Source organism: Odocoileus virginianus, chromosome 16, assembly GCF_023699985.2.
Source record: "Odocoileus virginianus isolate 20LAN1187 ecotype Illinois chromosome 16, Ovbor_1.2, whole genome shotgun sequence".
Taxonomy (NCBI): Eukaryota; Metazoa; Chordata; class Mammalia; order Artiodactyla; family Cervidae; genus Odocoileus; species Odocoileus virginianus.
Window position 1 is genome coordinate 61116193 of NC_069689.1, and position 20480 is coordinate 61136672.

The window sequence follows — 20480 nt, forward strand, 5'->3', positions numbered from 1 at the left end:
AGCCTGGGGAACTTTGTGTGTGGTTCACCATTTACAACCTTTCTCTTGAGAATGCCTAGTTTCGTCTTTGACCAGCTTTTGGCCCTTTCTCTGTGGCTGCTCCCAGACAGGCTACCGACAACCAGCCAGGAGGGCAGCTGAAGCGTGCTGCACTCTAGTCAGAGCAGGCACTGACCTCTTCATTTTCATCCTCCTCCTCCTGCCGAAGAACCACGTCCAGGATGTTTCCCTTGATCTTGAAGTCTCGTGAGGTGCTGAGCTTTATATGCTTCATCAGGTTCACCTGGGACAGGATTATAAACACAGGCGCAGTTTCCTACCAATAAAACCTGCCCAGGGCTGCCTAAGCCATCCCTGATAAACCTTCAGTTGCTAGAGAAGCAAGTAAACACCCACTAGACTTCACATCAGGTTCCCTGTGTCAGTGTTTGGCTTCAGGCCATCAGATCAGAAATAGCAAAGAATCAAATGGTCGACACCCCCCCCCCCCCCCACTCAGTGCAGTTGCGTTGCTTCAGTTTGCCAGGTCCCCTCACAGGGTAAGTGGACATCAGCACAAAAATAACAATATGCTTACCTTTGACCTCTTAGAAAGGTGGATGAGAAATTTTTCATACTGTTCAATGGCAAAGATGAGATTAGGAATTGGCTTGGTTTCCCGAAGAGCTCTGGCCTACAGGGCAAAGAGAAGACCTAAATATGGGTTTCAGGAGTGGTAAAGTCCTCTGAAGCTGCCTGTCGCAGAACTGCTCGTGGCTTTGAGGGAAAGATAGTCTGACCTCCAATGAAATGCAGTTTTACTTATACACCAGTCATTAAGATTTTTTTTGACAGTTCAGTTTCATCAAAGGACCTAAAAATGCCAATGAAGATGGCAATTAACCCTTCTACTCATAATTCTTAAACATGTGTTTTCTAGAGGCTGGCTGAGGGAAGGACCATGTGTAGGTATCTGGTTGCCTCTCTGACTTAGGATTCCTGTAACAATGAGCCCACTCTGCACTAGCTCTGTTTCCGCTCTAGTCTACAGATGCATTTTCATTGCTGCCATTCTCTCTCCCCTCAACTTGAATTGTAGCTTGTAGATCCTTCCATATGTTTCTTATGCATATAGACATGTTTTTATATTTTTTAAACTACAAATGAGGACACTGTTCTCATCTTTTTTTTCTTTAACATTATCTTAGAATTCTATATCTGAACATTTAGCTTTGTATTTTTTCATGTCTGCATAATGTTCTACAGTATAAATATACTATAAAAGCCAGCCAGTGGGCATCTTAGTTTTCCCAATATTTCACTTTTACTTACCACATTACTAGAACTGAATATACACAGGCCTTTACAATTTCTCTATTCTACAAGTAGAACTGTGGCATTAAAGACTGGTGCATGTGAACAGTTATTGCCAAATGTTCCCCTTGAGAGAGGACTCAATTCTTACTTTGCCAGCAGTGCCCTGGAGAACCCACTTTCTGGCATCAATCTTTCACATCCTTTAAGAGGCACCTTTTGCACTCACAACTTTTCCTAAAATCAGCTCCTTCCCAATGGTTATCCTAAGCTATTTCTATTTTTGAAGAAAGAGCTCAAGATTTCCTGGTACTTCCTGAATAGAGCATATACAGAAGAAAAAGACGTTCCATCTGAACAAAGTCCATGAGCTGAGAAGCAGCCATATACAAATAAGCACATTTCCCCCAGCTTTACTGAGATGTAATTCACATACCAACCAGTTTACCCATTATATTGCATACTTTTGTGTGTGTGTTTCTTTGTGCATTCACAGGGTTGTACAACCATCACCATAATTTACAGCATTTTCACACACTCCACTCCCACAAGAAATCTATACCCATTTTAGCAGGCACCTTCCCAGTTTCTCTAACATCCCCCTCACCACTCCTGCTCCCCAGTTCTAGGCAACCACTAATCTTTGTTTTTAGATTTACCTTTTCTGGGCATTTTATATAAATGGATTCATGTAACACATAGTCTTTGTATGATTGGCTTCTTTTACTTAATGTACTTAATGTATTTTCAAGGTTCGTCAGCAACCATTTTTTTCTTTTTTGGCTGTACTGCATGGCATGCAGGATCCTAGTTTCTTAACCAGGGATCAAACCGGTGCCCCCCTGCAGTGGAAGCACAGAGTCCCAACCACTGGACTAGCAGGGAACTCTTGAGTGGCCACGTCCTGCTGTCAGCGACTTACCATGGCTGTGGGGCCGGCAGCGGTCTTCTCCTTTTCTCCTGTGCATTTGAGGCTCGTACTGTGCTTGTTCTAAAGGAGAGCAAACAAGTTCTCTCATTCCTGAAGGTCTTTCTGTACAGCTACCAGGCTAGTGGTGATTTTCTAATGTGATGATTATAGCGATAATGGGGGAACTCTTAAGGGGACCAAGTCTGGGTGAAGAGATTATCCTGAAGCAGATGCTGGACAATGGGAAACAGTCTGGGACACTTTATAATCCTCAGATATGTTTCTGCTTTTTGTTGTTGGGAGATTTATAGTCTTGCTCTTGGATAGGTCTATCACATGGAAGTTAGGGTAGGACCCACCGTTATTAACACCAGAGCAGCCAAGGGACTTGTGAGCCAGGAAAGAACTGTCAAGGTGGGAGTAGGACTAGGTGTTCCCTATTGGGACGTTCGCTAAAAGGGCTGTAGAAAAGACAGGACGCTGGAGAGGTTGTTCCCAGAGCCATGTGTCTCACAGGACAAGTGGTTACAGGCTCCAGAAAGGTTTAAAGGTGATAGAAACACTTTGTTTCCCTATGTTGCAGATAATCAAAATAAAGAGCTCCTGGAGAAGGGAAGAACCAAGAAGGGGACCAAGAAGTACAGGGCTCCGATAAGGCAGGAGAGAACGCACAATGAGTCAGAGACCACCCAAGCGTGAAGTACACAAACAGGAACCTGCTACCTGAAGGGGCGTGCTGTGCCCTCTAGGAATGACATACCACGCCCCAAGGGACAATAACAGTTAAAAACAGAGGCCTGCAAATGGAGAGAGATTACATGACTACAGCCATGTGAGAGAGGAGGCTTGGTCCACAGGGCATGTTCTGGAAAATAAGAAAATGTAGGGATCCCAAAGATGCTGGTGTGAAGAAACTTATTTTTGGCCCTGGAAGGCAGGGTAGAGGGTGAATACTTTGTAGGGAGGGGCAGAGAGCAGCACAGATAGAACTCATGTGACCAAATGGGAAGTGAGCCATCTTCCTAAAAGTTGTACCCCAGAAAGGACCTTGTTGAAACTCCCTAAATCAATCCCAGTTACAGCCTGTTTCTGCTGATTCAGGCAGGACTAAAACTAGTGGGAAGAGAAGTATCTTTTAAAGGTATACAGTCGGGAGCAGGATGCTAAGCTAAGGGTTTTGGAGCAATGGCTTTCACTGCTTTCTTCTCACTGAGATCCAAGGCTATGGGAAAAAAGAAGGGGCTAAAAGAGAATAAGCAGCTCTTTGAAAGATGTGGCAAATGCAATCCAGATTTCTAGATAAAAGTTGGAGAGGGTTAATGGAACCATGGGCTCTTGGCTCATTAAGCACATCTCACAAACACAAAAGGTGCCTGTGGATCAGCTGACTTGTCAAATAAGGCTTTAAGTCAAACACAGATCCAGAAGGGGAGAAATATCCAAGGAGGAATACATCAACCAGTTTTTGTGTAGTGTAGAAAAAAAGATACTCTAGAAGGTGCCTAGTGATAAGCAGAAGAAAAGCTTGAGAATGGGTCAAACACAAAACCCCAAACCTCCCAGCATTTTACATGTCAGTGAGTATCAAAGTATGGTTCCAGAGCAGGGGCTGGCTAACTACAACCAAGAGGCCAAATCCAGCTCACTGCTTGTTTTTCAAAAGGTTCACTGAACAAAGCCAAGCTCATTTCATTGTATATTGACTATGGCTGCTTTTATTCTACAACAGTAAAGTTTAGTTGTGACAGTGACTCTACAGCCTACAAAAGCTAAAGCATTTACCATTTGGCCCTTTGCAGAAAGTTTGCTGACCACTGTCATGGAGTCAAAGAACCCGGTTTGAACCTCAGCTCTGCCCCCTTTTTTGGCCGTACCACATGGCACATGGGATATTAGTGATCAAACCCACGCTCGGAATCTTAACCTATCTGTTTTTGGTCTTATGTCTGACAGCTTGGGAAATGATGCTCTAAGGTCCTGTTCATTTTATTGGAACTATTTAGAGAACACCTGCCTGGTGTTGTGTTAAGCACTTTCTACAAGTCACCTCATTTATCCTCACTATGCCTGCCACTACTTCACTCACATTCCCAAAGGATTGGGTTTGGAATCACCCAGAAATAAACCAAGTCACTGAGCCTAAGGATGCTTGTTTCTCCTCTGCTCCAAGTGCAAACATACCGAACGCTTTTTCTCTCTAAATCAAACTTTTCTTTTTTTAAAGATTTTCCTGCTGCAAAGACTTCAAGCCTTGGCGTGTTCTCAAATGGACACCTCTGGCTTATTTTAAGTAGAAGAAACTTTATATACGCTCCGCTCAGGTGAGTGAGCAGTCCCCTGGGAATATAAGGAGTCCTTTCTCACTTGAAGATACATCGTGATACAATCACTTACCTGTACGTAAGAAATAAACGAATAGCATAGAGGGGTCAGATGTGAACCAGACAGCTTCACCTGTAGCAAAGGAGAAAGAAATCAATATAACTGTAGGAATAAGATGCTTTCCCCATTCCTAAGAAAGGCATTCTCAACTCACCAGTTTTTCCATATTTTTTGGAATTCCTGTGGAGCGCTGATACACCTGGAGATACTAACAAAAGAATCCAAGATTTAGTATTAGGCAAAGGCAGGACACCCACTTCTCTCAAAGGTTTCATAAAGTTCTAGAGAAAAGTTGGAATCTTGCATGCATGCATGCTCGGTCATGGCCAACTCTGCGACCCTATGGACTGTCACGTGCTAGGCTCCTCTGTCCATGGGATTTCCCAGCCAAGAGTACTGGAGTGGGTTGCCATTACATACTCCTGGGGATACTTCCCAACCCAGGGATTGAACCCGCATCTCCTATGTTTCCTGCATTGGCAGGGAGATTCTTTATCACTGAGCCGCCTGGGAATCCAGATTTAGTATGCTATTCCTATATAGATGTCCCATGAAACTATAGGTAGTGACTCAGCGAGCACATGGTGTATGACTATTGCTCTGGCTGGAGAGAGAAAAGAAAATAAGCTACCCAGATTCATGGAGAATCTTAGACTCCAGGCTTCCTTTTTTCTCTCCCCTAAGCTCCAAAGCTTCCCAGACAGGAGGCAATGAAAGATTTCTGTTTCTGACTTGTTCCATTTATTGCTTCAAAAATCCTTCAGGGTGATAGTCCCTGCATCTAGAAAGCCAACGACTTTGCTGTTTTTCCCTTAGAAAAAGCCAATAACCTTATTGGCTTTTCTACCACAGAAGCTAGTTAGCCACATGCTACAGCCAGAGCTGCACCTTCTCAGAAATGGCAGAGGTGCTGTTTGGGTATATGGTGTAAGGCAGTCCACCATCTTTCTTGGGTTGTCTGTGCCTTCCTAAGTAATGTGGGTCATTGCTAGAATTGGAACTAAATTATGTAGTTCCTATCGCTCTTGAATGTCTGCTGAGAATCAAAATACTGCAAATATAAAAAAAGCTTCTTGTTAACAGATACTAAGAAGCATTAACTTAAACTCAGGGCAAGTATACCTTGTATTTTCAAAAAATAAACTTATTCCCTACTCATATACCTGAACTGTGAGGCATTTAACACCTACTTGTTATAGGACAAACACCTTTTCGGTGTCCAGACTGGTCTGAAATTGTCTAATTTTTTGTGTAATTGGAATCAGATTAAATTCTCTAGCTAAAGTTTAGACTTGAGTCTTAGAAGGTGTTTGAAAAGGCATTTACACTCAATCATTTACACTCAATCAAGAGGTATTTACATTCATTATACTCAATCATGTGAGCAACATACTCATATGCTAAAGAAATACGGAGCTCTAAAAACAGAATTATGCTTCAGCTGTTATTTCCAGGCCTGTGGAGTCACCTGCCATCTACTGGTCACACTGACTTGCAGAGATGTCGACACGAGCCCTGCACTGGGGTGTGCGGCACCAGGAGCACTGTCCTGGCTGGGTGGGGCAGAGTGATGGTGATCGACTCCAATACTCACATATTTGACCAGTGCTGTGAGAGTGGTGTACATTTTGCAAAGGTCCTTTAACAAGGTGTCCACACAGCTGCCTGATGGCAGGGCTGTCTGCACCAGCTCGTGGAAAAATGTGAGCAGAGTTCCCAACTGTATGATGGTGACTTTCTCCATGGGATGGTTTGTTAGGGCTGCCTGAGAAGAGGCCTCTTCTGAAAGGAAATGAAGTTTTAGCACATTCAAACCCAATTCACCTTATTTTCTAGTTCAAGTCAAAGAGATTTAGAAACCAACTAAACATCATTAACTAGGAAGTCTGGATGCAGAATACATTAATAATTATGCTGTCATAAGCCACACTAGTGTCTACTTTTCATTACTTTGGAAATCTAGCACAAATGAACAGACGGAGCCCAGGGGCTCTGCCTTTATGTTTTCTCCAGTTCAGATTTTAGTTGACTTGGCTTTGATCATAATTCCTGGAACCTCTCCCTCAACTCATGTTACCTGGTATGATTTTTTGATTCGCTTGTCCTTTAAGCTTGGTGATCAGCCAGTCCACTTCTTCTAGGACCTTCTCAGCTTTACTCAGAACAAGCAGCTGTGAAAGAAAAAAACGCCTGACATGGCTCACTACACACAGCTGCTGGTGTAACATGATAGCCACGGCCACCCGTGGGTGGGTTACAGTTGCCTCAGGACTTGAGCCACTGTAATTCACTCCTCACAGGGAATAAAATGGAAGGGATGACAAGGCTATTTCCCAAGTGTCAGGGTCAACACTTACACAGACAGTAGGGGCAGCTGTTTTCAAATTCACCAATGCAAAGTGGTTTGTTTTCTCCACTTCTATATCCTGGGCACGGAAAGAGAGGTGAGATGTAATGACAGTAAGGCTGTTCCCCTTGCCTCTACTCCCAACTCGGGGCACCATACTGAAGGCTCACAACAGTACCTCGTCTAGGTCTCCAAGATGTCCATGGATATCCTGGGACAAGTCACGCAGCAGACTAACAGGACTCTTACATGAAACATGGAGGCTGAAGAGCAAACTCAGCATGCCCTTGGAGAAGGAGGCATCCTCTAGAAGTAGAAAGAAAAGAAAATTCATTTATAATCCCAGTCAGTCCTGTAGCAGGTGGGGTGCCTAACTGGAATGCTAGCCTGTCATGTTTCAGGCACAACATCCCCATGCTGCACACACTCCAACCCAGGCAGCTGGCCCACAAAGGTACACTTCGACCCACGGGTGCAAATGACGGGGATGTTTCCTATTTATTAGTCACTATCATCACAGAACTAGCATACAGGTCAAGAAATATGAGCACCCCAGGACACCCCTCACCTCACCAAGGAAGCTGTCATTCTGCCTTGTAACCTCACATCGAGTTTTGTCTGATTTTGGACTTGATCTAGTAGAATCACAGAGTGAGTACTCTTTTGTGTCTGTCGTCTGTTGAATGTTCTGTACGCCAGACCCTCCACGTCATGTGTCAGCGGGGTCTGTTCATCCTCACTGCTGCAGGGTCCCACTGTGTGCATACAGCACAACCCCTTGATCCATTCTACTGCTGACAAACGTTTGGGTTTGGTGTTGCCTGTTAGAACGGCGCTGCTGTGAGAATTTTCCCATTTTTGTTTTTGCTAGGAGTGGAACTGCTTGATTGTAAGCCTACATTTAATTTTAGTAGTTAAGTATTGCTAACAGTTTTCCAGAGTGGTTATACCAACTGACACCTCCAGCAGCAGTGAATGAGAGGCTCAATTGCACTATATTCTTACCAACCCTTGGGATTGGTTTTGTGTATTTCTTCCTTTTGGCTACTCTGGTGAATGTGTAATTTTCTAAATATTGTTTGGTGGTGATGATTTTATATAAAGCCGAAAAAGGAAATATGGCAGGAAACTTACCCCAACTGGTTTCCTTGCAAATCTTAGATGTCCAGGATAACATCTGCACAAACTAGAGATCATTCAGATATTATAGAAACATTCAAAAGACAGACCTAGGTGCTATCAGACTAAAAGAGCTCTAGTCCTTTCCAAGTCTAAGCAAATCACCTGGTAAAACATGTGCCTAGATCTAAAGTGGTACTCTACTAAAAAATAGCATAAAAATAAGCCCAAACTTATGAGAATAATTACTGATTCTTTTCTTAAATATAGCCTATGACTCAATTCTCAAATGTTTTCAGTAAGGGCCGAAGGTCCTGGGGTCTGGGCTGTTATTTGAGCTTCCTTGGCCACTCCCACCACGGTTTGGGGCTAAAGTGCCCTTCTTCCTCTTCCCATGCCCAGCACACTCTGCATCTGAGACATCTTTTAAGGATAGTAAGCTAACAGAGGCATAGGAGAGTAAGATCCTGGCCACAGTGACAGTCAAATTAGCTTTTAGAAACCAAATGGCCACAGGAGGTTAAAAGGGAGCAGGGGAAAAAAAATAAAAGGGGCAAAAAAAAAAAAGTTGGGGAAGCTTAAGGCCTTGGACTAGTAGGTCGTGTTTCACTAGACACACATTCAGCTTTTTGCTTCAGCAGTTGTTTGTGATAGGCTTCTAGCCACCAAGACACTGAAATGCAGTGATGTTTAAAGGTAAAATGACCAGTAAGAATTCAGGTTTTGATCTGTCAGGGAAAAAGATAACTTCAGAGGCTAAATGAAAATTCTCTGTGAACTGATATAAAAGTATTTCCCAGAATACAGTGTTAAATGTAATAAATAAATAGAGCAGGATGTTGAACAGGCTTTTGTGTGAAGAGGGCAGGGTTAGGCGTAAGAAGCTATATTCATATGGCTGTACAGGAAGAAAAGAACTCTTTACACAAGAAACTAAAAGGTATTTACATGCTGGGGGAGAAGAGCTGAACAGATGGAGGACATGGACAGAAAGGTGACAATTTCCTGCAAATCTTTTTATAGTGTCTGGTTTTCAAATCAAAGAACTTTATTACCCATTCAAAGTTAAATTAAAAAATTTTAGACACACTACCCAAAATTATGATGGGGTGGTAAAATTTTAAAAATTTCTTGTTTGTGTTAGCCTTTCCAAATCTATTTTCCTTCAAATATCCCCATGTTCCAATTCCCTGTGTTTCTTTCCTAGTCTTGGGCTCCTTGCAGCAAAAGTAGCAACATGAAAGAATGAAGCTGAAAGTAAAGTGGGGATGCATTGTTCCGATCTAGGATGAAATAAGTAGCAATGGGGATTTTCTTTGGGCTACCTGGAACTAGGACAACAGGAAAATCAAGTCTGCTTTTTCAGTACTCAAATGTCATAACATACTAGGCTGTAGTCTGGTTAGCTCCTCCTAAAAGCAAGGGCTTATACAAGGAGGCCTGCACCTCAGCACTCTCAACTGGTCTCCCCACAGGTCAGGAAGTAGATGTGGGAGGACCACATAGCCCTAGGCTCTCAAGGACTCTCTTTATCATCCTTTAGGGAAATTACTCCTGAATGGAACAGACCCACAGAATATGGCACTTCTCTTACTTCACATATATATGGGTACATATATTCTTCGTGTATATGTGCAGACCCAAGCACATATACCTAAAATCTATCTGGGTCGAACAGATTCTATTTTAGGACTATAATCATGCTTTCTGACTTATCACCTTTTGCTGACTATCCCCCAAACTCAGAATCAGCTAATTTTGATGAGAAAAAGTTAACTGCTGAATGTCAGCTACCTTGATCATTAACATCCTTTCATCTTAGAAAACACCAAGGGGCAGGGGGTAGGGAAACACAAGAAGGTTGAAGGCCCCACAGATAAAACTTTTTTTACAGTGCTTACTGTTTACCCTTGACAGTGGCCAAATGAACAAAAGCAGTAACTACGTCATGGTAGAAACACTATGTGTGTGTGGGTGGGTACATCTTACAGATCTTATATTAATTCAGGAGCATAACGATACATGATTTTAAATAAGCTAGATTTCAAGAGGACATTTAGCTGTACACTGTCAGATGTAGTACTCCTGGCCTTCTGGGGGATGCAAAGTGGGACTGATTGATGCTCATACCTCAGCAGAGACGGGCTTCAGCAGCTTGGACAAGCTGGTGAGAACAGTGACCAGAAGCAAGGCTTCTTTGCTCTTAAAGTCTTCCTCTTGGCTGCTAAGTAAATTCAACAAGGACCTCTGAGAAAAGATACACAGAAACATTAGCAGACATGATACTAGCAAAGAGAAGAAACATCTAGCCAGAGATTCCTAAGGCTGGGACAGAAATGACTCAAAAATACCAAAAATCCAAGAGGATAAAATCTGGAAATAAGACCTGGATTGAGCAGGTAGTTGCCTACCCTGTTTGTGATCAGACGTCTGAGTGTTCTCTTGAGAGCTATGGACTCCTTCTCCAACCCCCTGCCACATATACATTAGGAATGAACTGTGCACCCAGTTTTGTCTATTTTAGGCTGCACCACACAGCTTGTGGGATCTTAGTTCCCTGACAAGGGACAGATCACGGGCCCAGTGTAAGTGCTGTGTCCCAACCACTGATCACCACAGAGTTCCAGTGCACCCAGGCCTGGGTGGTTCTCAACGGCCTGAGGCCCATTCACTCAGCTGAGGGCTAGACCATACCCCAACACTGGCATTCCCTACACACTTTCCGTTTCCCTTTTCTGTGTTTCTCTCTCACCACCCAGAACACTGTCTTTGGTCCGTCAGTCCCTCCCCACTACAGTGTAAGCTCTGTGAGGGTAGGGTTTTGTCTCTTATTCCTTGTTATATCTTCAGCGCCTGAACAGTTCCTGGCATGTGATAGGAACTTTAACATTATTAAAGAAATCCTCTGGGATAAAAGCTCCTGATACGTGACAACTAGTGGTTAGAACCATATGACAGACAAAGCCAAGTTACTCCCTGCACGAGTGGGCTCCTGGCAAGCTCTTTGTATAATATCAGCTCAAACAGTGATTCTTAGAGGCAATGAGTGCTACAGATTGGGGTGGCTTGACACACATCCTTCCTGGAATGCTTTTAAACGCATTATCTTTCATTCTCAGAGCTATGTCAAGTTGCTTGAATGACAACCCAGAAAAAATTGCTGTCCTACTTGCGGACGGTCTGCCTGTTCCCACCAGCTGGCCTGGCTATTGGTCCTTTTCTGAGGACCCTCACAAAGCACAGCAGTCTCCTAGGCTTCTCACCTGGAACTGCCGGATCTGGAAAGCTGCTCTCTGAGAGACACTGACTTCCTCCTCCTCTTCCTCCTTATCTGTAGCATCTAGGAAAGGAAAAGAACGCTATGTGCTTTGAAAGGGGCTTGGCTTTTTTTCTTTGCCAAGCTAAAATTTTAAGAGGCCAAAAGTCTGGAGGCAGCTTTAATTATATTCCTAACATTCTGCAGCTTCTTAAGGCTATATTCAGTTTCTCAGTCCCATCTGTGGTTAAATGGAATCCAGTAAGTGCCGATTCTGAATCCACTAGGTGTCACTCCTTAGCCACACTGGGACTCTTCGCAGGTGTCCTCTGCTAGGCTAACAACTGAAATCGAGAGGTTTGGTTGAGAGAGAGAGACTCAGATCGAGCCAAGTTATCAAAACTGAAATGCCCACCCAGAGCCTTGAGAAACTGATGACACTTGGGCTGGTAGAACTGCTGCACAGCACTGAGGATCTTCTGCAAGCCCTCTAAGCACAGCAGTGAGATGTTCTTTCCTTTCTCTTTCTTCCCCAACTCTTCCACTGAGGTAGGGATTGAAGTGTATCTCCAAAGCAAGACCCTGGGGAAAAGTGATTTTATTTTCAAAGTCAAGTTCACTGAGATACAATTTCCATACAGTAAAATTCCCATCCTATAAATGTATGGCTCTGCTGACTCACTTCCATAGTCATGTACTCATCCCCCTCAATCTAGATATTTCCATCACCCCAAAAGTTCTCATGTGCTCCTTTGCAGTCAGTTCTCTTTGACTTCCCAGGCGACCACTGATCTGTTTCCTGTCCCAGTGGTTTTACAATTTACAAACTATCATATAAAAATGGTATCATTCATTATGCAGGTTTAGAGTCTGGCTTTGCTAACAGCATATGGTTTTGAGATTCACCTATGTTGCTGCACGTAGCTTGTCACATTTAACTGCTGAGTAGTATTCCAGGGTATGAATGTACCACAGCTTGCATATTCACCAATTTATCATCTTTAGGTTGTTTCCAGATTTTGCTATTACAGATAAAACTACTATATACAAACTGTGATAAGAACATCTGCTTTCATTTCTTTTGGGTAAATACCTAAGAGTGGAATGGGAATATGGTAAGATAGGTGTGTGCTTAATTTTTTAAGAAATTGCCAAATTATTTTCCAAAGTGACTGCACCATTTTACATTTACATCAAGTGTATAGGAGTTTAAATTCTGGGCGTCCCTGGAGGCTCAGTGGTAAAGAATTCACCTACCAATCAGGAGACACGGGTTTGATCCCTGATCTTAGAAGATTCTACATACAGTGGAGCAACTAATGACTTGAGCCTGTGCTCTAGAGCCCAGGAGCTGCAACTACTGAAGCCTGTGGCTCAAGAGCCCGTGCTCTGCAACATGAGCAGCCACTGCAACGAGAAGCCTGTGCACCGCAACTAGAGTAGCCCCTGCTCACTACAACTAGAGAAAAGCCCGCACAGCAAGAAGACCCAGGGCAGCCAAAAATAAATACATAAATAAATATTAAAAAAACAAAAAACATGGAGTTTAAATTCTTCCACATCCATGACAACACCTTGGTATAGTCAATCTAAACTTTTAGGCATTTTATTATTTTTTTTTTCTAGGCATTTTAATAGGTGTTTTCACTGAGGAAACCAGAATTAAGAGAGACACGTGTACCCCAATGTTCATCGCAGCACTGTTTACAACAGCCAGGACATGGAAGCAACCTAGATGTCCACTGGCAGACAAATGGATAGGAAAGCTGTGGTACATATACACAATGGAATATTATTCAGCTATTAAAAAGAATGCATTTGAATCAGTTCTAATGAGGTGGATGAAATTGGAGCCTATTATACACAGCGAAGTAAGTCAGAAAGAAAAACACCAATACAGTTAATTAATGCATATATATGGAATTTAGAAAGATGGTAACGGTGACCCTATATGAGACAGCAAAAGAGACACAGATATAAAGAACAGACTTGAATTCTGTGGGAGAAGGCAAGGGTGGGATGATTTGAGAGGACAGCATTGAATCATATATATTATCATATGTGAAATAGATCACCAGTCCAGGTTCAATGCATGAGACAGGGCGCTCAGGGCTGGTGCACTGGGATGACCCTGAGGGATGGGATGGGGAGGGAGGTGGGATGGGGGTTCAGGATGGGGAACACATGTACTCCCATGGCTGATTCATGTGAATATATGGCAAAAACCACCACAATATTGTAAAGTAATTAGCCTCCAATTAAAATAAATAAATAAATTTTAAAAAGAAAAAAAAATAGGTGTTTAGTGATATCTCATTGTGATTTTAATTTGCATTAACCTAGGGCTGCAGTCTGTGGGGTCGCGAAGTCGGACACAACTGAGCGACTTCATTTTCACTTTTAACTTTCATGCATTGGAGAAGGAAATGGCACCCCACTCCAGTACTCTTGCCTGGAAAATCCCATGGATGGAAAAGCCTGGTAGGCTGCAGTCCATGGGGCTGCGAAGAGTCGGACACGACTGAGTGACTTCACTTTCACTTTTCACTTTCATGCATTGGAGAAGGAAATGGCAACCCACTCCAGTGTTCTTGCCTGGAGAATCCCAGGGACGGGGGAGCCTGGTGGGCTGCCGGCTATGGGGTTGCACAGAGTCGGATACGACTGAAGCGACTTAGCAGCAGCAGCAGTAACTAATTATGTTGATCATCCTTTCATGTTCTTATTTGTCATCTATACATCTTATTTGGTAAAGAGTCTGTTAAAACACTTTGTCCATTTTCTCAATTTGATCATTTTCTTAAAAAGTTTGAGAGTTCTTCATATACTCTGGTTACCAGTCCATCATCAGACACGTGTTTTACAAATATTTCCTATTAATTCGTGGCTTGTCTTCTAATTTCCTTAGGAGTGTTTTCAAGGAAGAGTTAAATTTTTTAAAAATATTGATTGTGCTTCTGGTATTATACCTAGGAAATTTTTTACCTAAAACAAGGTAGCAAAGGTTTTTCTGTCTTCTAGATGTTTTACAATATTTGGTTTTACACTTATGCCTCTGATTCATTTCAAGTCAGTATTTTGTTATAACATGAGAAATGGATCAAGGTTCATTTTTTTTCACATCAGTTCAGTTCTCAGTCATGTCCGACTCTTTTCGACCCCATGGACTGCAGCACGCCAGGCTTCCCTGTCTATTACCAACTCCCAGAGCTTGCTCAAACTCATATCCGTTGATTTGGTGATGCCATCCAAACATCACATCCTCTGTCTTCCCCTTCTCCTCCTGCCTTCAATCCTTCCCAGCATCAGGGTCTTTTCAAATGAGTCAGTTCTTCACATCAGATGGCCAAAGTATTGGAGTTTCAGCTTCAGCATCAGTCCTTCCAAAGAATATTCAGGGCTGATTTCCTATAGGATGGACTGGTTTGATCTCCATGCAGTCCAAGGGACTCTCAAGAGTCTTCTTCAACACATCAATTGATTCTAAAACATCAATTTAGCACTAAAACATCAATCTTTGGCACTCAGCTTTCTTTATAGCCCAACTCTCACATCCATACATGACTACTGGAAAAAAACCGTAGCTTTGACTAGACAGACCTTTGTGGGCATAGTCATGTCTCTGCTTTTTAATATGCTGTCTAGGTTGGGCATAGCTTTTCTTCCAAAGAACGAGCGTCTTTTAATTTCATTTTTTCACACATTCCTGTACAATTGTTCCAGAAACATTTGTTTGAAAAGACTTTTCTTTCTCCATTCCATTACCTTGGCACCTTTGTCAAAAGTCCAAAGACCATACTTGTGTGGATCAGTTCTGAACCATCTATTTCTGTTCCACTGATTCTGGCAATACCTCACTACCTTAAATACTTATTAATGTTCTATAAATATTGATTAAGTCAAACTGGATGATAGTGTTGTTCAAGTCTTCCACATCCTTCCTGATTTTCTATCTAATTCTACTGATTACTGAGAAAGGTAGATTATTATTTGTGTATTTCTCCTTCAGTATTACCGTATTGGCCTTAAGTATTTTGAAGCTGTTATTAGGTGCTGTTAGGTACATATACATTTAAAACTGTTCTGTCTGCTTGATGAATTATTTAGTCATTATGTAATATCCCTTTTTATTCCTGGTATTAGAATAACATTTTATATGTGGCCAACAATCCACACCAAAACAGGACTAGGAAAAAACCCCAACATAGTGACTGACTGCACTTCCACCTTCGGGTATGCCCGACTTCAAACCACTTTACTCCCCACCCAACTTCAAACCACCTTCCTCTCCCCAACCCCCTTGCCAATTTCCTCTCTTGGAGATGCCACAGCAAGTGGAACAGGTCTCTAAGGGTGCGTGGGGCTTACCGAGTTATGTCACAAAGGCTCTGAAAGACCTTCTCTGGGTTCTGGCCATCGGGGCCACTCACATGCCCTGTTTCCTTTAGCTGCTGGACCTTCTGCAGAGCTACATTCACTGCGTAGCGCATGAACTCATTGCTGGACCTCAGAACAGACAGGCTCTCTTCATGGCTCTGGGTACTGTCCCTAGACAGGAAAAAAGAGACAGAAAGATTCCCCTGCTACTGGGACCTGAAATTACATTTTCTAGGGACAGTTCACAATAACACCCAGCCAGCTCTTAAGATAGACTCGAGGCAGCCCACGCCAGAGTCACTGCCAAGGCTGTCTTTCTACAAATATTATTCTCAGTGTTACCTCCCTTTCTCCCCCTTCCCCCAATCCTTTAACTTTGATGAAATTTAAAGGTCAGTCTTAGTTAACTTTCTTTAATGTTTTTTTTGTTGTTCCTTTTTTTTAAATTCAGGCTTTTCTTTCCCCTCTTTTCACACTACTTAGGTTGATTTCTTGGAATCCATCCTATCTTTTCATCCACTAGTTCATTGTTTCTGACGTTCCCTTTAGTAATTCAAAGTATCTCTTTAAATGCCTATGTGGGATTATTCTGCTTTCAAGAAAATTACAACCCCCTTGACTTACTTTTTACTGTATATAAGCTAAGGGATTGTGAATCCAAACTAGGTAATATCAGTGACCCTTAGTAGGTGTCTCTACCTTCACCTTAAGGCTGTCTTTAAGCTCTTTGTTAGAACCTTACCTGAAAAGAGCTGTGAGAAGATCAGACACAAATTTCATGGACAAAAAACTATCGGTTGTTCGGTTGGCCATTTTCGTTTTGCCTTTACCAGATTTTTCGTTAAGGATGTCAGAGAGCTTCTTGTAACACATAAATAAGCTCAGAATCATTTCAAACTTAGTCTTACTGTATAAAGGAAAAAGAGACCACCAAGGACAGGTGTCAGAATATTATGGTTTACTTTCAAAACAGTAATAAGGAAATCACAATACTTTAGATGTCATACTTTAGACCCAATATTACAAATGAATGGATCTTCACTATTAACACAGTACTCCTAGGTAATACCAATCTGGGTCATTTCTTTTCCTCCTTTATTTGTATCAGTCATTGCAGAGAATGAAAGTTCAGTACTACCACCAATCAAAATTTCTCTATTAAAACCAGGGGTTGTTATGTTCAAGGTCTGGGGAATGTTCAATAAAGTAAAGACTGATGGAGAGACAAAATTTATGAGCCTGTTTGTCATGTGCTTTGATGTTCCCTGGTAGAAAGAACATAGTTTGGTCTTAGGCTAGAGGTCCATCTAAGAGATAGTGTCATGGGGCTGTTGTCTGTTCATCTCTAGCCTATTGTTAGTGTTAAGAAAACACACTCCCACATACAAAATGAACTACAAGTAGAGTTACAGTAATACCCTACCTGAAATTACTTATGAAGAAATTATATTCTATTAGAACCTCACAAATTCCCATAACAAGAGAAGCGCAGATATTATTTTTGATGCCAATACCAGTGCTCTGAGAAAAATCTGCTGATTTGTCCTAAAAGACACAAGATAAAAATTAATAAGCTACTAAAAACCTCCATTACTCAACACAGCTTAGACTTAGCAATTACCAGTTCGAAGTCCTCTAGTTCACTCTTAATCATTCTACTCGTAATCGACTCCAACATATCATCTAAGTGTTGGTAGAACCCCTCTTCCTCCTCCTCCTCTTCCTGCTGTAATGGTACCACTCTGCTCTTATACCAGGCCAAACAGTGTTGAATACAACATAGCAGATAATCCTGTAGAAGAAAATATAATAACTGAATATTCTTGTTAAAGAATTGACAAACAATCCTTATCTATAAGGATAAATAAAGTTATTCATTAGCATCACAAATTAAGTCAATCTGGAGTTAAAAAAAAAACCAAAACAGAAAAAAAAAAATTGAACTAACAGAGGCATTGTTTTCTGGCCTTTCCCAAAGGCACCGGCTTCACAAGTAGCTGACACCTAAGAATGAAACATCAAATGTGCTCTCCCTGATCTGGTACAAATACCAAGGAGCCAGGCTGTGAAATTAAATCCTCTCCAGCACCTTGGAGTCCCAGAGGCTATTCTAAACATATGGGTTTGGGTTGAGGGAATCTCTGGGAGACCAGTAGGCGGAGCACACCTCAGCTTTAGGTCACTCAGGAGTTTCAGTTTCTTTCTTTTCTGTCTTTCTGAGGCTAGACGAGAATAGAAAACCAACCTGTCCCAGTTCCTCTGAAGGTTCAACAGAATGCCAGTTCTAGCCCAGCCTAAATGATACACTCCAGACTAATGAAGCAGATCCCCTGGGTTCATCTGCTTCTGGGTAACCTCTTTCTTCAAATTCTAAAGTATATCTATTTAGTACTTGCAATCAGAGAGCCATTAATGGGAGGTAAAATGCTCCTTGGGAGAAGTGATGGATGCCTTGATTATTAGTCAAGTGTTGACATGCAGATACCTCACCACCAGAACCAAGGTGGTGATGTGTCAGAGAAGAGTCAAGAGTAAAAATTCACTGGCAGTACCAGGTGTTTCACAGAGAAGTCATCTCTTTCTGAAGCTTAACCATATCAACAGGGCTGGAAGTTTTACTTAAGAGTAAAAATAATGGTTATAGGAGGAGGAAACAAAGTCTCACCAGTGGCTCCTGTAGAGAGACCTGATCTCCTTGGGTCAGAATACAAGCTTCTAATTTCAGAGGAGGCAGTACATCAGGTTCTGGCTCATAGAACTGTTTCAACTGTGTATGGAAAGGAAAAAGACACCATGGCTCATGAATGCTTTTCACTTTTTTAACTGGTCAAGCTAATGGCAACTTTAATGTCTAATGCCTTCTAAGACATTATTTCCCAACTGTCCAAAGAACACTGCAGGAAAATCTGTTGCTTTGGCTTAACCCTGTCCTTCCTTTGCCCTTGTATCAGGCAGGGCACTGACTGAGATCTTTCCTAGTCCACTCCACCACCTCACCTATAAGACACCTCGCACTCTCACACCAGTTACTTAATTTGTATAGGCTATCAAGCACTTTCAGTACAGCTTGGTTGTTAAGAATACAGGCTCCAGAGTCAGACTGACTGAGTCTAAAATCCCAGTACCACCACTTATTAATTCAATAAAGGTGGATGTCTTGGTTTCTAAATCTGTGAATTGAGGATATTATTAATATAAGCATAAACATTTGTATAAGATTAAATGTGCTAACACATGTAAGGAGCTTTAAATACTATTCAGCTCATAACAGAGCTCAAAAGAAGTTAGCTAACTCAGCCATAAAAAAGAATCAAATGATGCCATTTACAGCAAAATAGATGGACCTGGAGATGACCATACTAACTGAAGTCAGACTGAGAAAGACAAATACTATATGATATCACTTACATGTGGAATCTAAAATGATACAAATAAAACTTATTTACAAAATAGAAATAGATTCACAGACCCAGAAAACAAACTTATGGTTATCAAAAGGGAAAGCAGGTGAGGAAAGGATAAATTAGGACTTTGGGATTAGCAGAAATAAACTATTATATATAAAAGAGATAAACAAGATCCTACTGTATAGCCCAGAGAATTATATTGAATATACTGTAGTAACTCATAATGAAAAAGAAAATATATGTAACTGAGTAACTTTGCTGTAACCAGAAACAAATACATTGCAAATAAACTATACTTCCATAAAGAAAAAATGCTAATTGCCATTCTCCCCTTTTAAAAACTTTTGGAGTCTATATAACTTTATTGGCCCACACACTACCCTGCGTTGGGAAGCACTGCTCTATGCTTTCAGTCATAACTCACCATGTTAATGTGCAAACGCAGATGGACTGATCATTAGTTTGAAAGATAAGATATAAATTTTATATAAGATCAGGTCCAAGGCCCACTGAAAAACTTTTGATAAATAGTGTAAGACTTTCCAATAATTTCTCCACTTTCAAATGGAGCTTGTTTAGAAGAATTAGCACAAAGCAATGGCATAAATAAGGAGGAAGAGCAAGAGGGAAAGAGAAGTTCTATTTATAGCAAAATGGTTTAGAGAAACCCTTATGGTAAAGAACAATAAAAAATACTGCATTAAAATTTTTATATACATTTATTAAATAGATAGCTAATATGAAAGGAAAGTAAAAGGAATCATGAAACTTAAGATAGAGCCTAGGGTCCTCATGGGGTTGTATCAGAGATTGTTATCTAGACTGTATCAGAGACTGTATCTGAGATTGTATCAGAGACTTTCACAGAAAGCTGGAATTCTCAAAAGCAGATATCCTTGGTGGATGAACCTAAAAAATAAATCCACCACATGGAGGAAGATAGTGGGGGGATATGTACCTAGCTAACTACCTCTGACTTCAGGTGAAGGGGGAAAAGTCTCCTCAGGGACTTTCTAACCATAAGTTAGTCTCCAAATGTAGCTGGGGCTGGAATTCACATGACTTCAAATATAGGGTTATTTTAGAGTTAAAACTGTCCCAATCATTAGACAATATACCTGAAAGTTTTAAACTTTCTTTAAGAAAGTGTTTAACTTTGAAACAAGTAAGGGGGAAAATGGAATAAAAGAAACTTCAAATTTTACATAAACAAGAAAAAGAGAGAATATCCCCATCATTTTACTAAGCTCATACTAAACCAAAGAAATTCAGTATGAAAAATGAAAATTATAGGCCATTCCTTCTTGTAGAGATATATGTATGTCCTAAATGGAAACCAAACCCAGTAGTGTATAAAAAAGGTAATATAATCAATTTGAGTTTATTCTA

At 41.4% G+C, this 20480-nt stretch overlaps 1 protein-coding gene across 5 annotated transcripts in view; it reads right to left on the minus strand.

Annotated features, from left to right (window-relative positions):
• The window catches only part of FANCI (FA complementation group I), a 66498-nt gene that overhangs the window by 1418 nt on the left and 44600 nt on the right, over nucleotides 1-20480 (minus strand). For 4 of the 5 annotated variants that reach the window (XM_020909365.2, XM_020909367.2, XM_020909366.2 and 1 more), the window contains 18 exons: nucleotides 18350-18451; nucleotides 17306-17476; nucleotides 17108-17229; nucleotides 16427-16591; nucleotides 15676-15855; nucleotides 11723-11889; nucleotides 11315-11391; nucleotides 10182-10298; nucleotides 8067-8118; nucleotides 7111-7238; nucleotides 6943-7011; nucleotides 6663-6756; nucleotides 6180-6367; nucleotides 4740-4793; nucleotides 4598-4657; nucleotides 2216-2284; nucleotides 578-673; nucleotides 176-283 (listed from right to left, as the gene is read on the minus strand). In XM_020909365.2, coding sequence (XP_020765024.2) covers nucleotides 176-283; nucleotides 578-673; nucleotides 2216-2284; nucleotides 4598-4657; nucleotides 4740-4793; nucleotides 6180-6367; nucleotides 6663-6756; nucleotides 6943-7011; nucleotides 7111-7238; nucleotides 8067-8118; nucleotides 10182-10298; nucleotides 11315-11391; nucleotides 11723-11889; nucleotides 15676-15855; nucleotides 16427-16591; nucleotides 17108-17229; nucleotides 17306-17476; nucleotides 18350-18451 — 2019 coding nt within the window. The remainder of the gene's footprint in view (nucleotides 1-175; nucleotides 284-577; nucleotides 674-2215; nucleotides 2285-4597; nucleotides 4658-4739; nucleotides 4794-6179; nucleotides 6368-6662; nucleotides 6757-6942; nucleotides 7012-7110; nucleotides 7239-8066; nucleotides 8119-10181; nucleotides 10299-11314; nucleotides 11392-11722; nucleotides 11890-15675; nucleotides 15856-16426; nucleotides 16592-17107; nucleotides 17230-17305; nucleotides 17477-18349; nucleotides 18452-20480) is intronic. The other variant, XM_070478358.1, reaches the window with a different exon arrangement.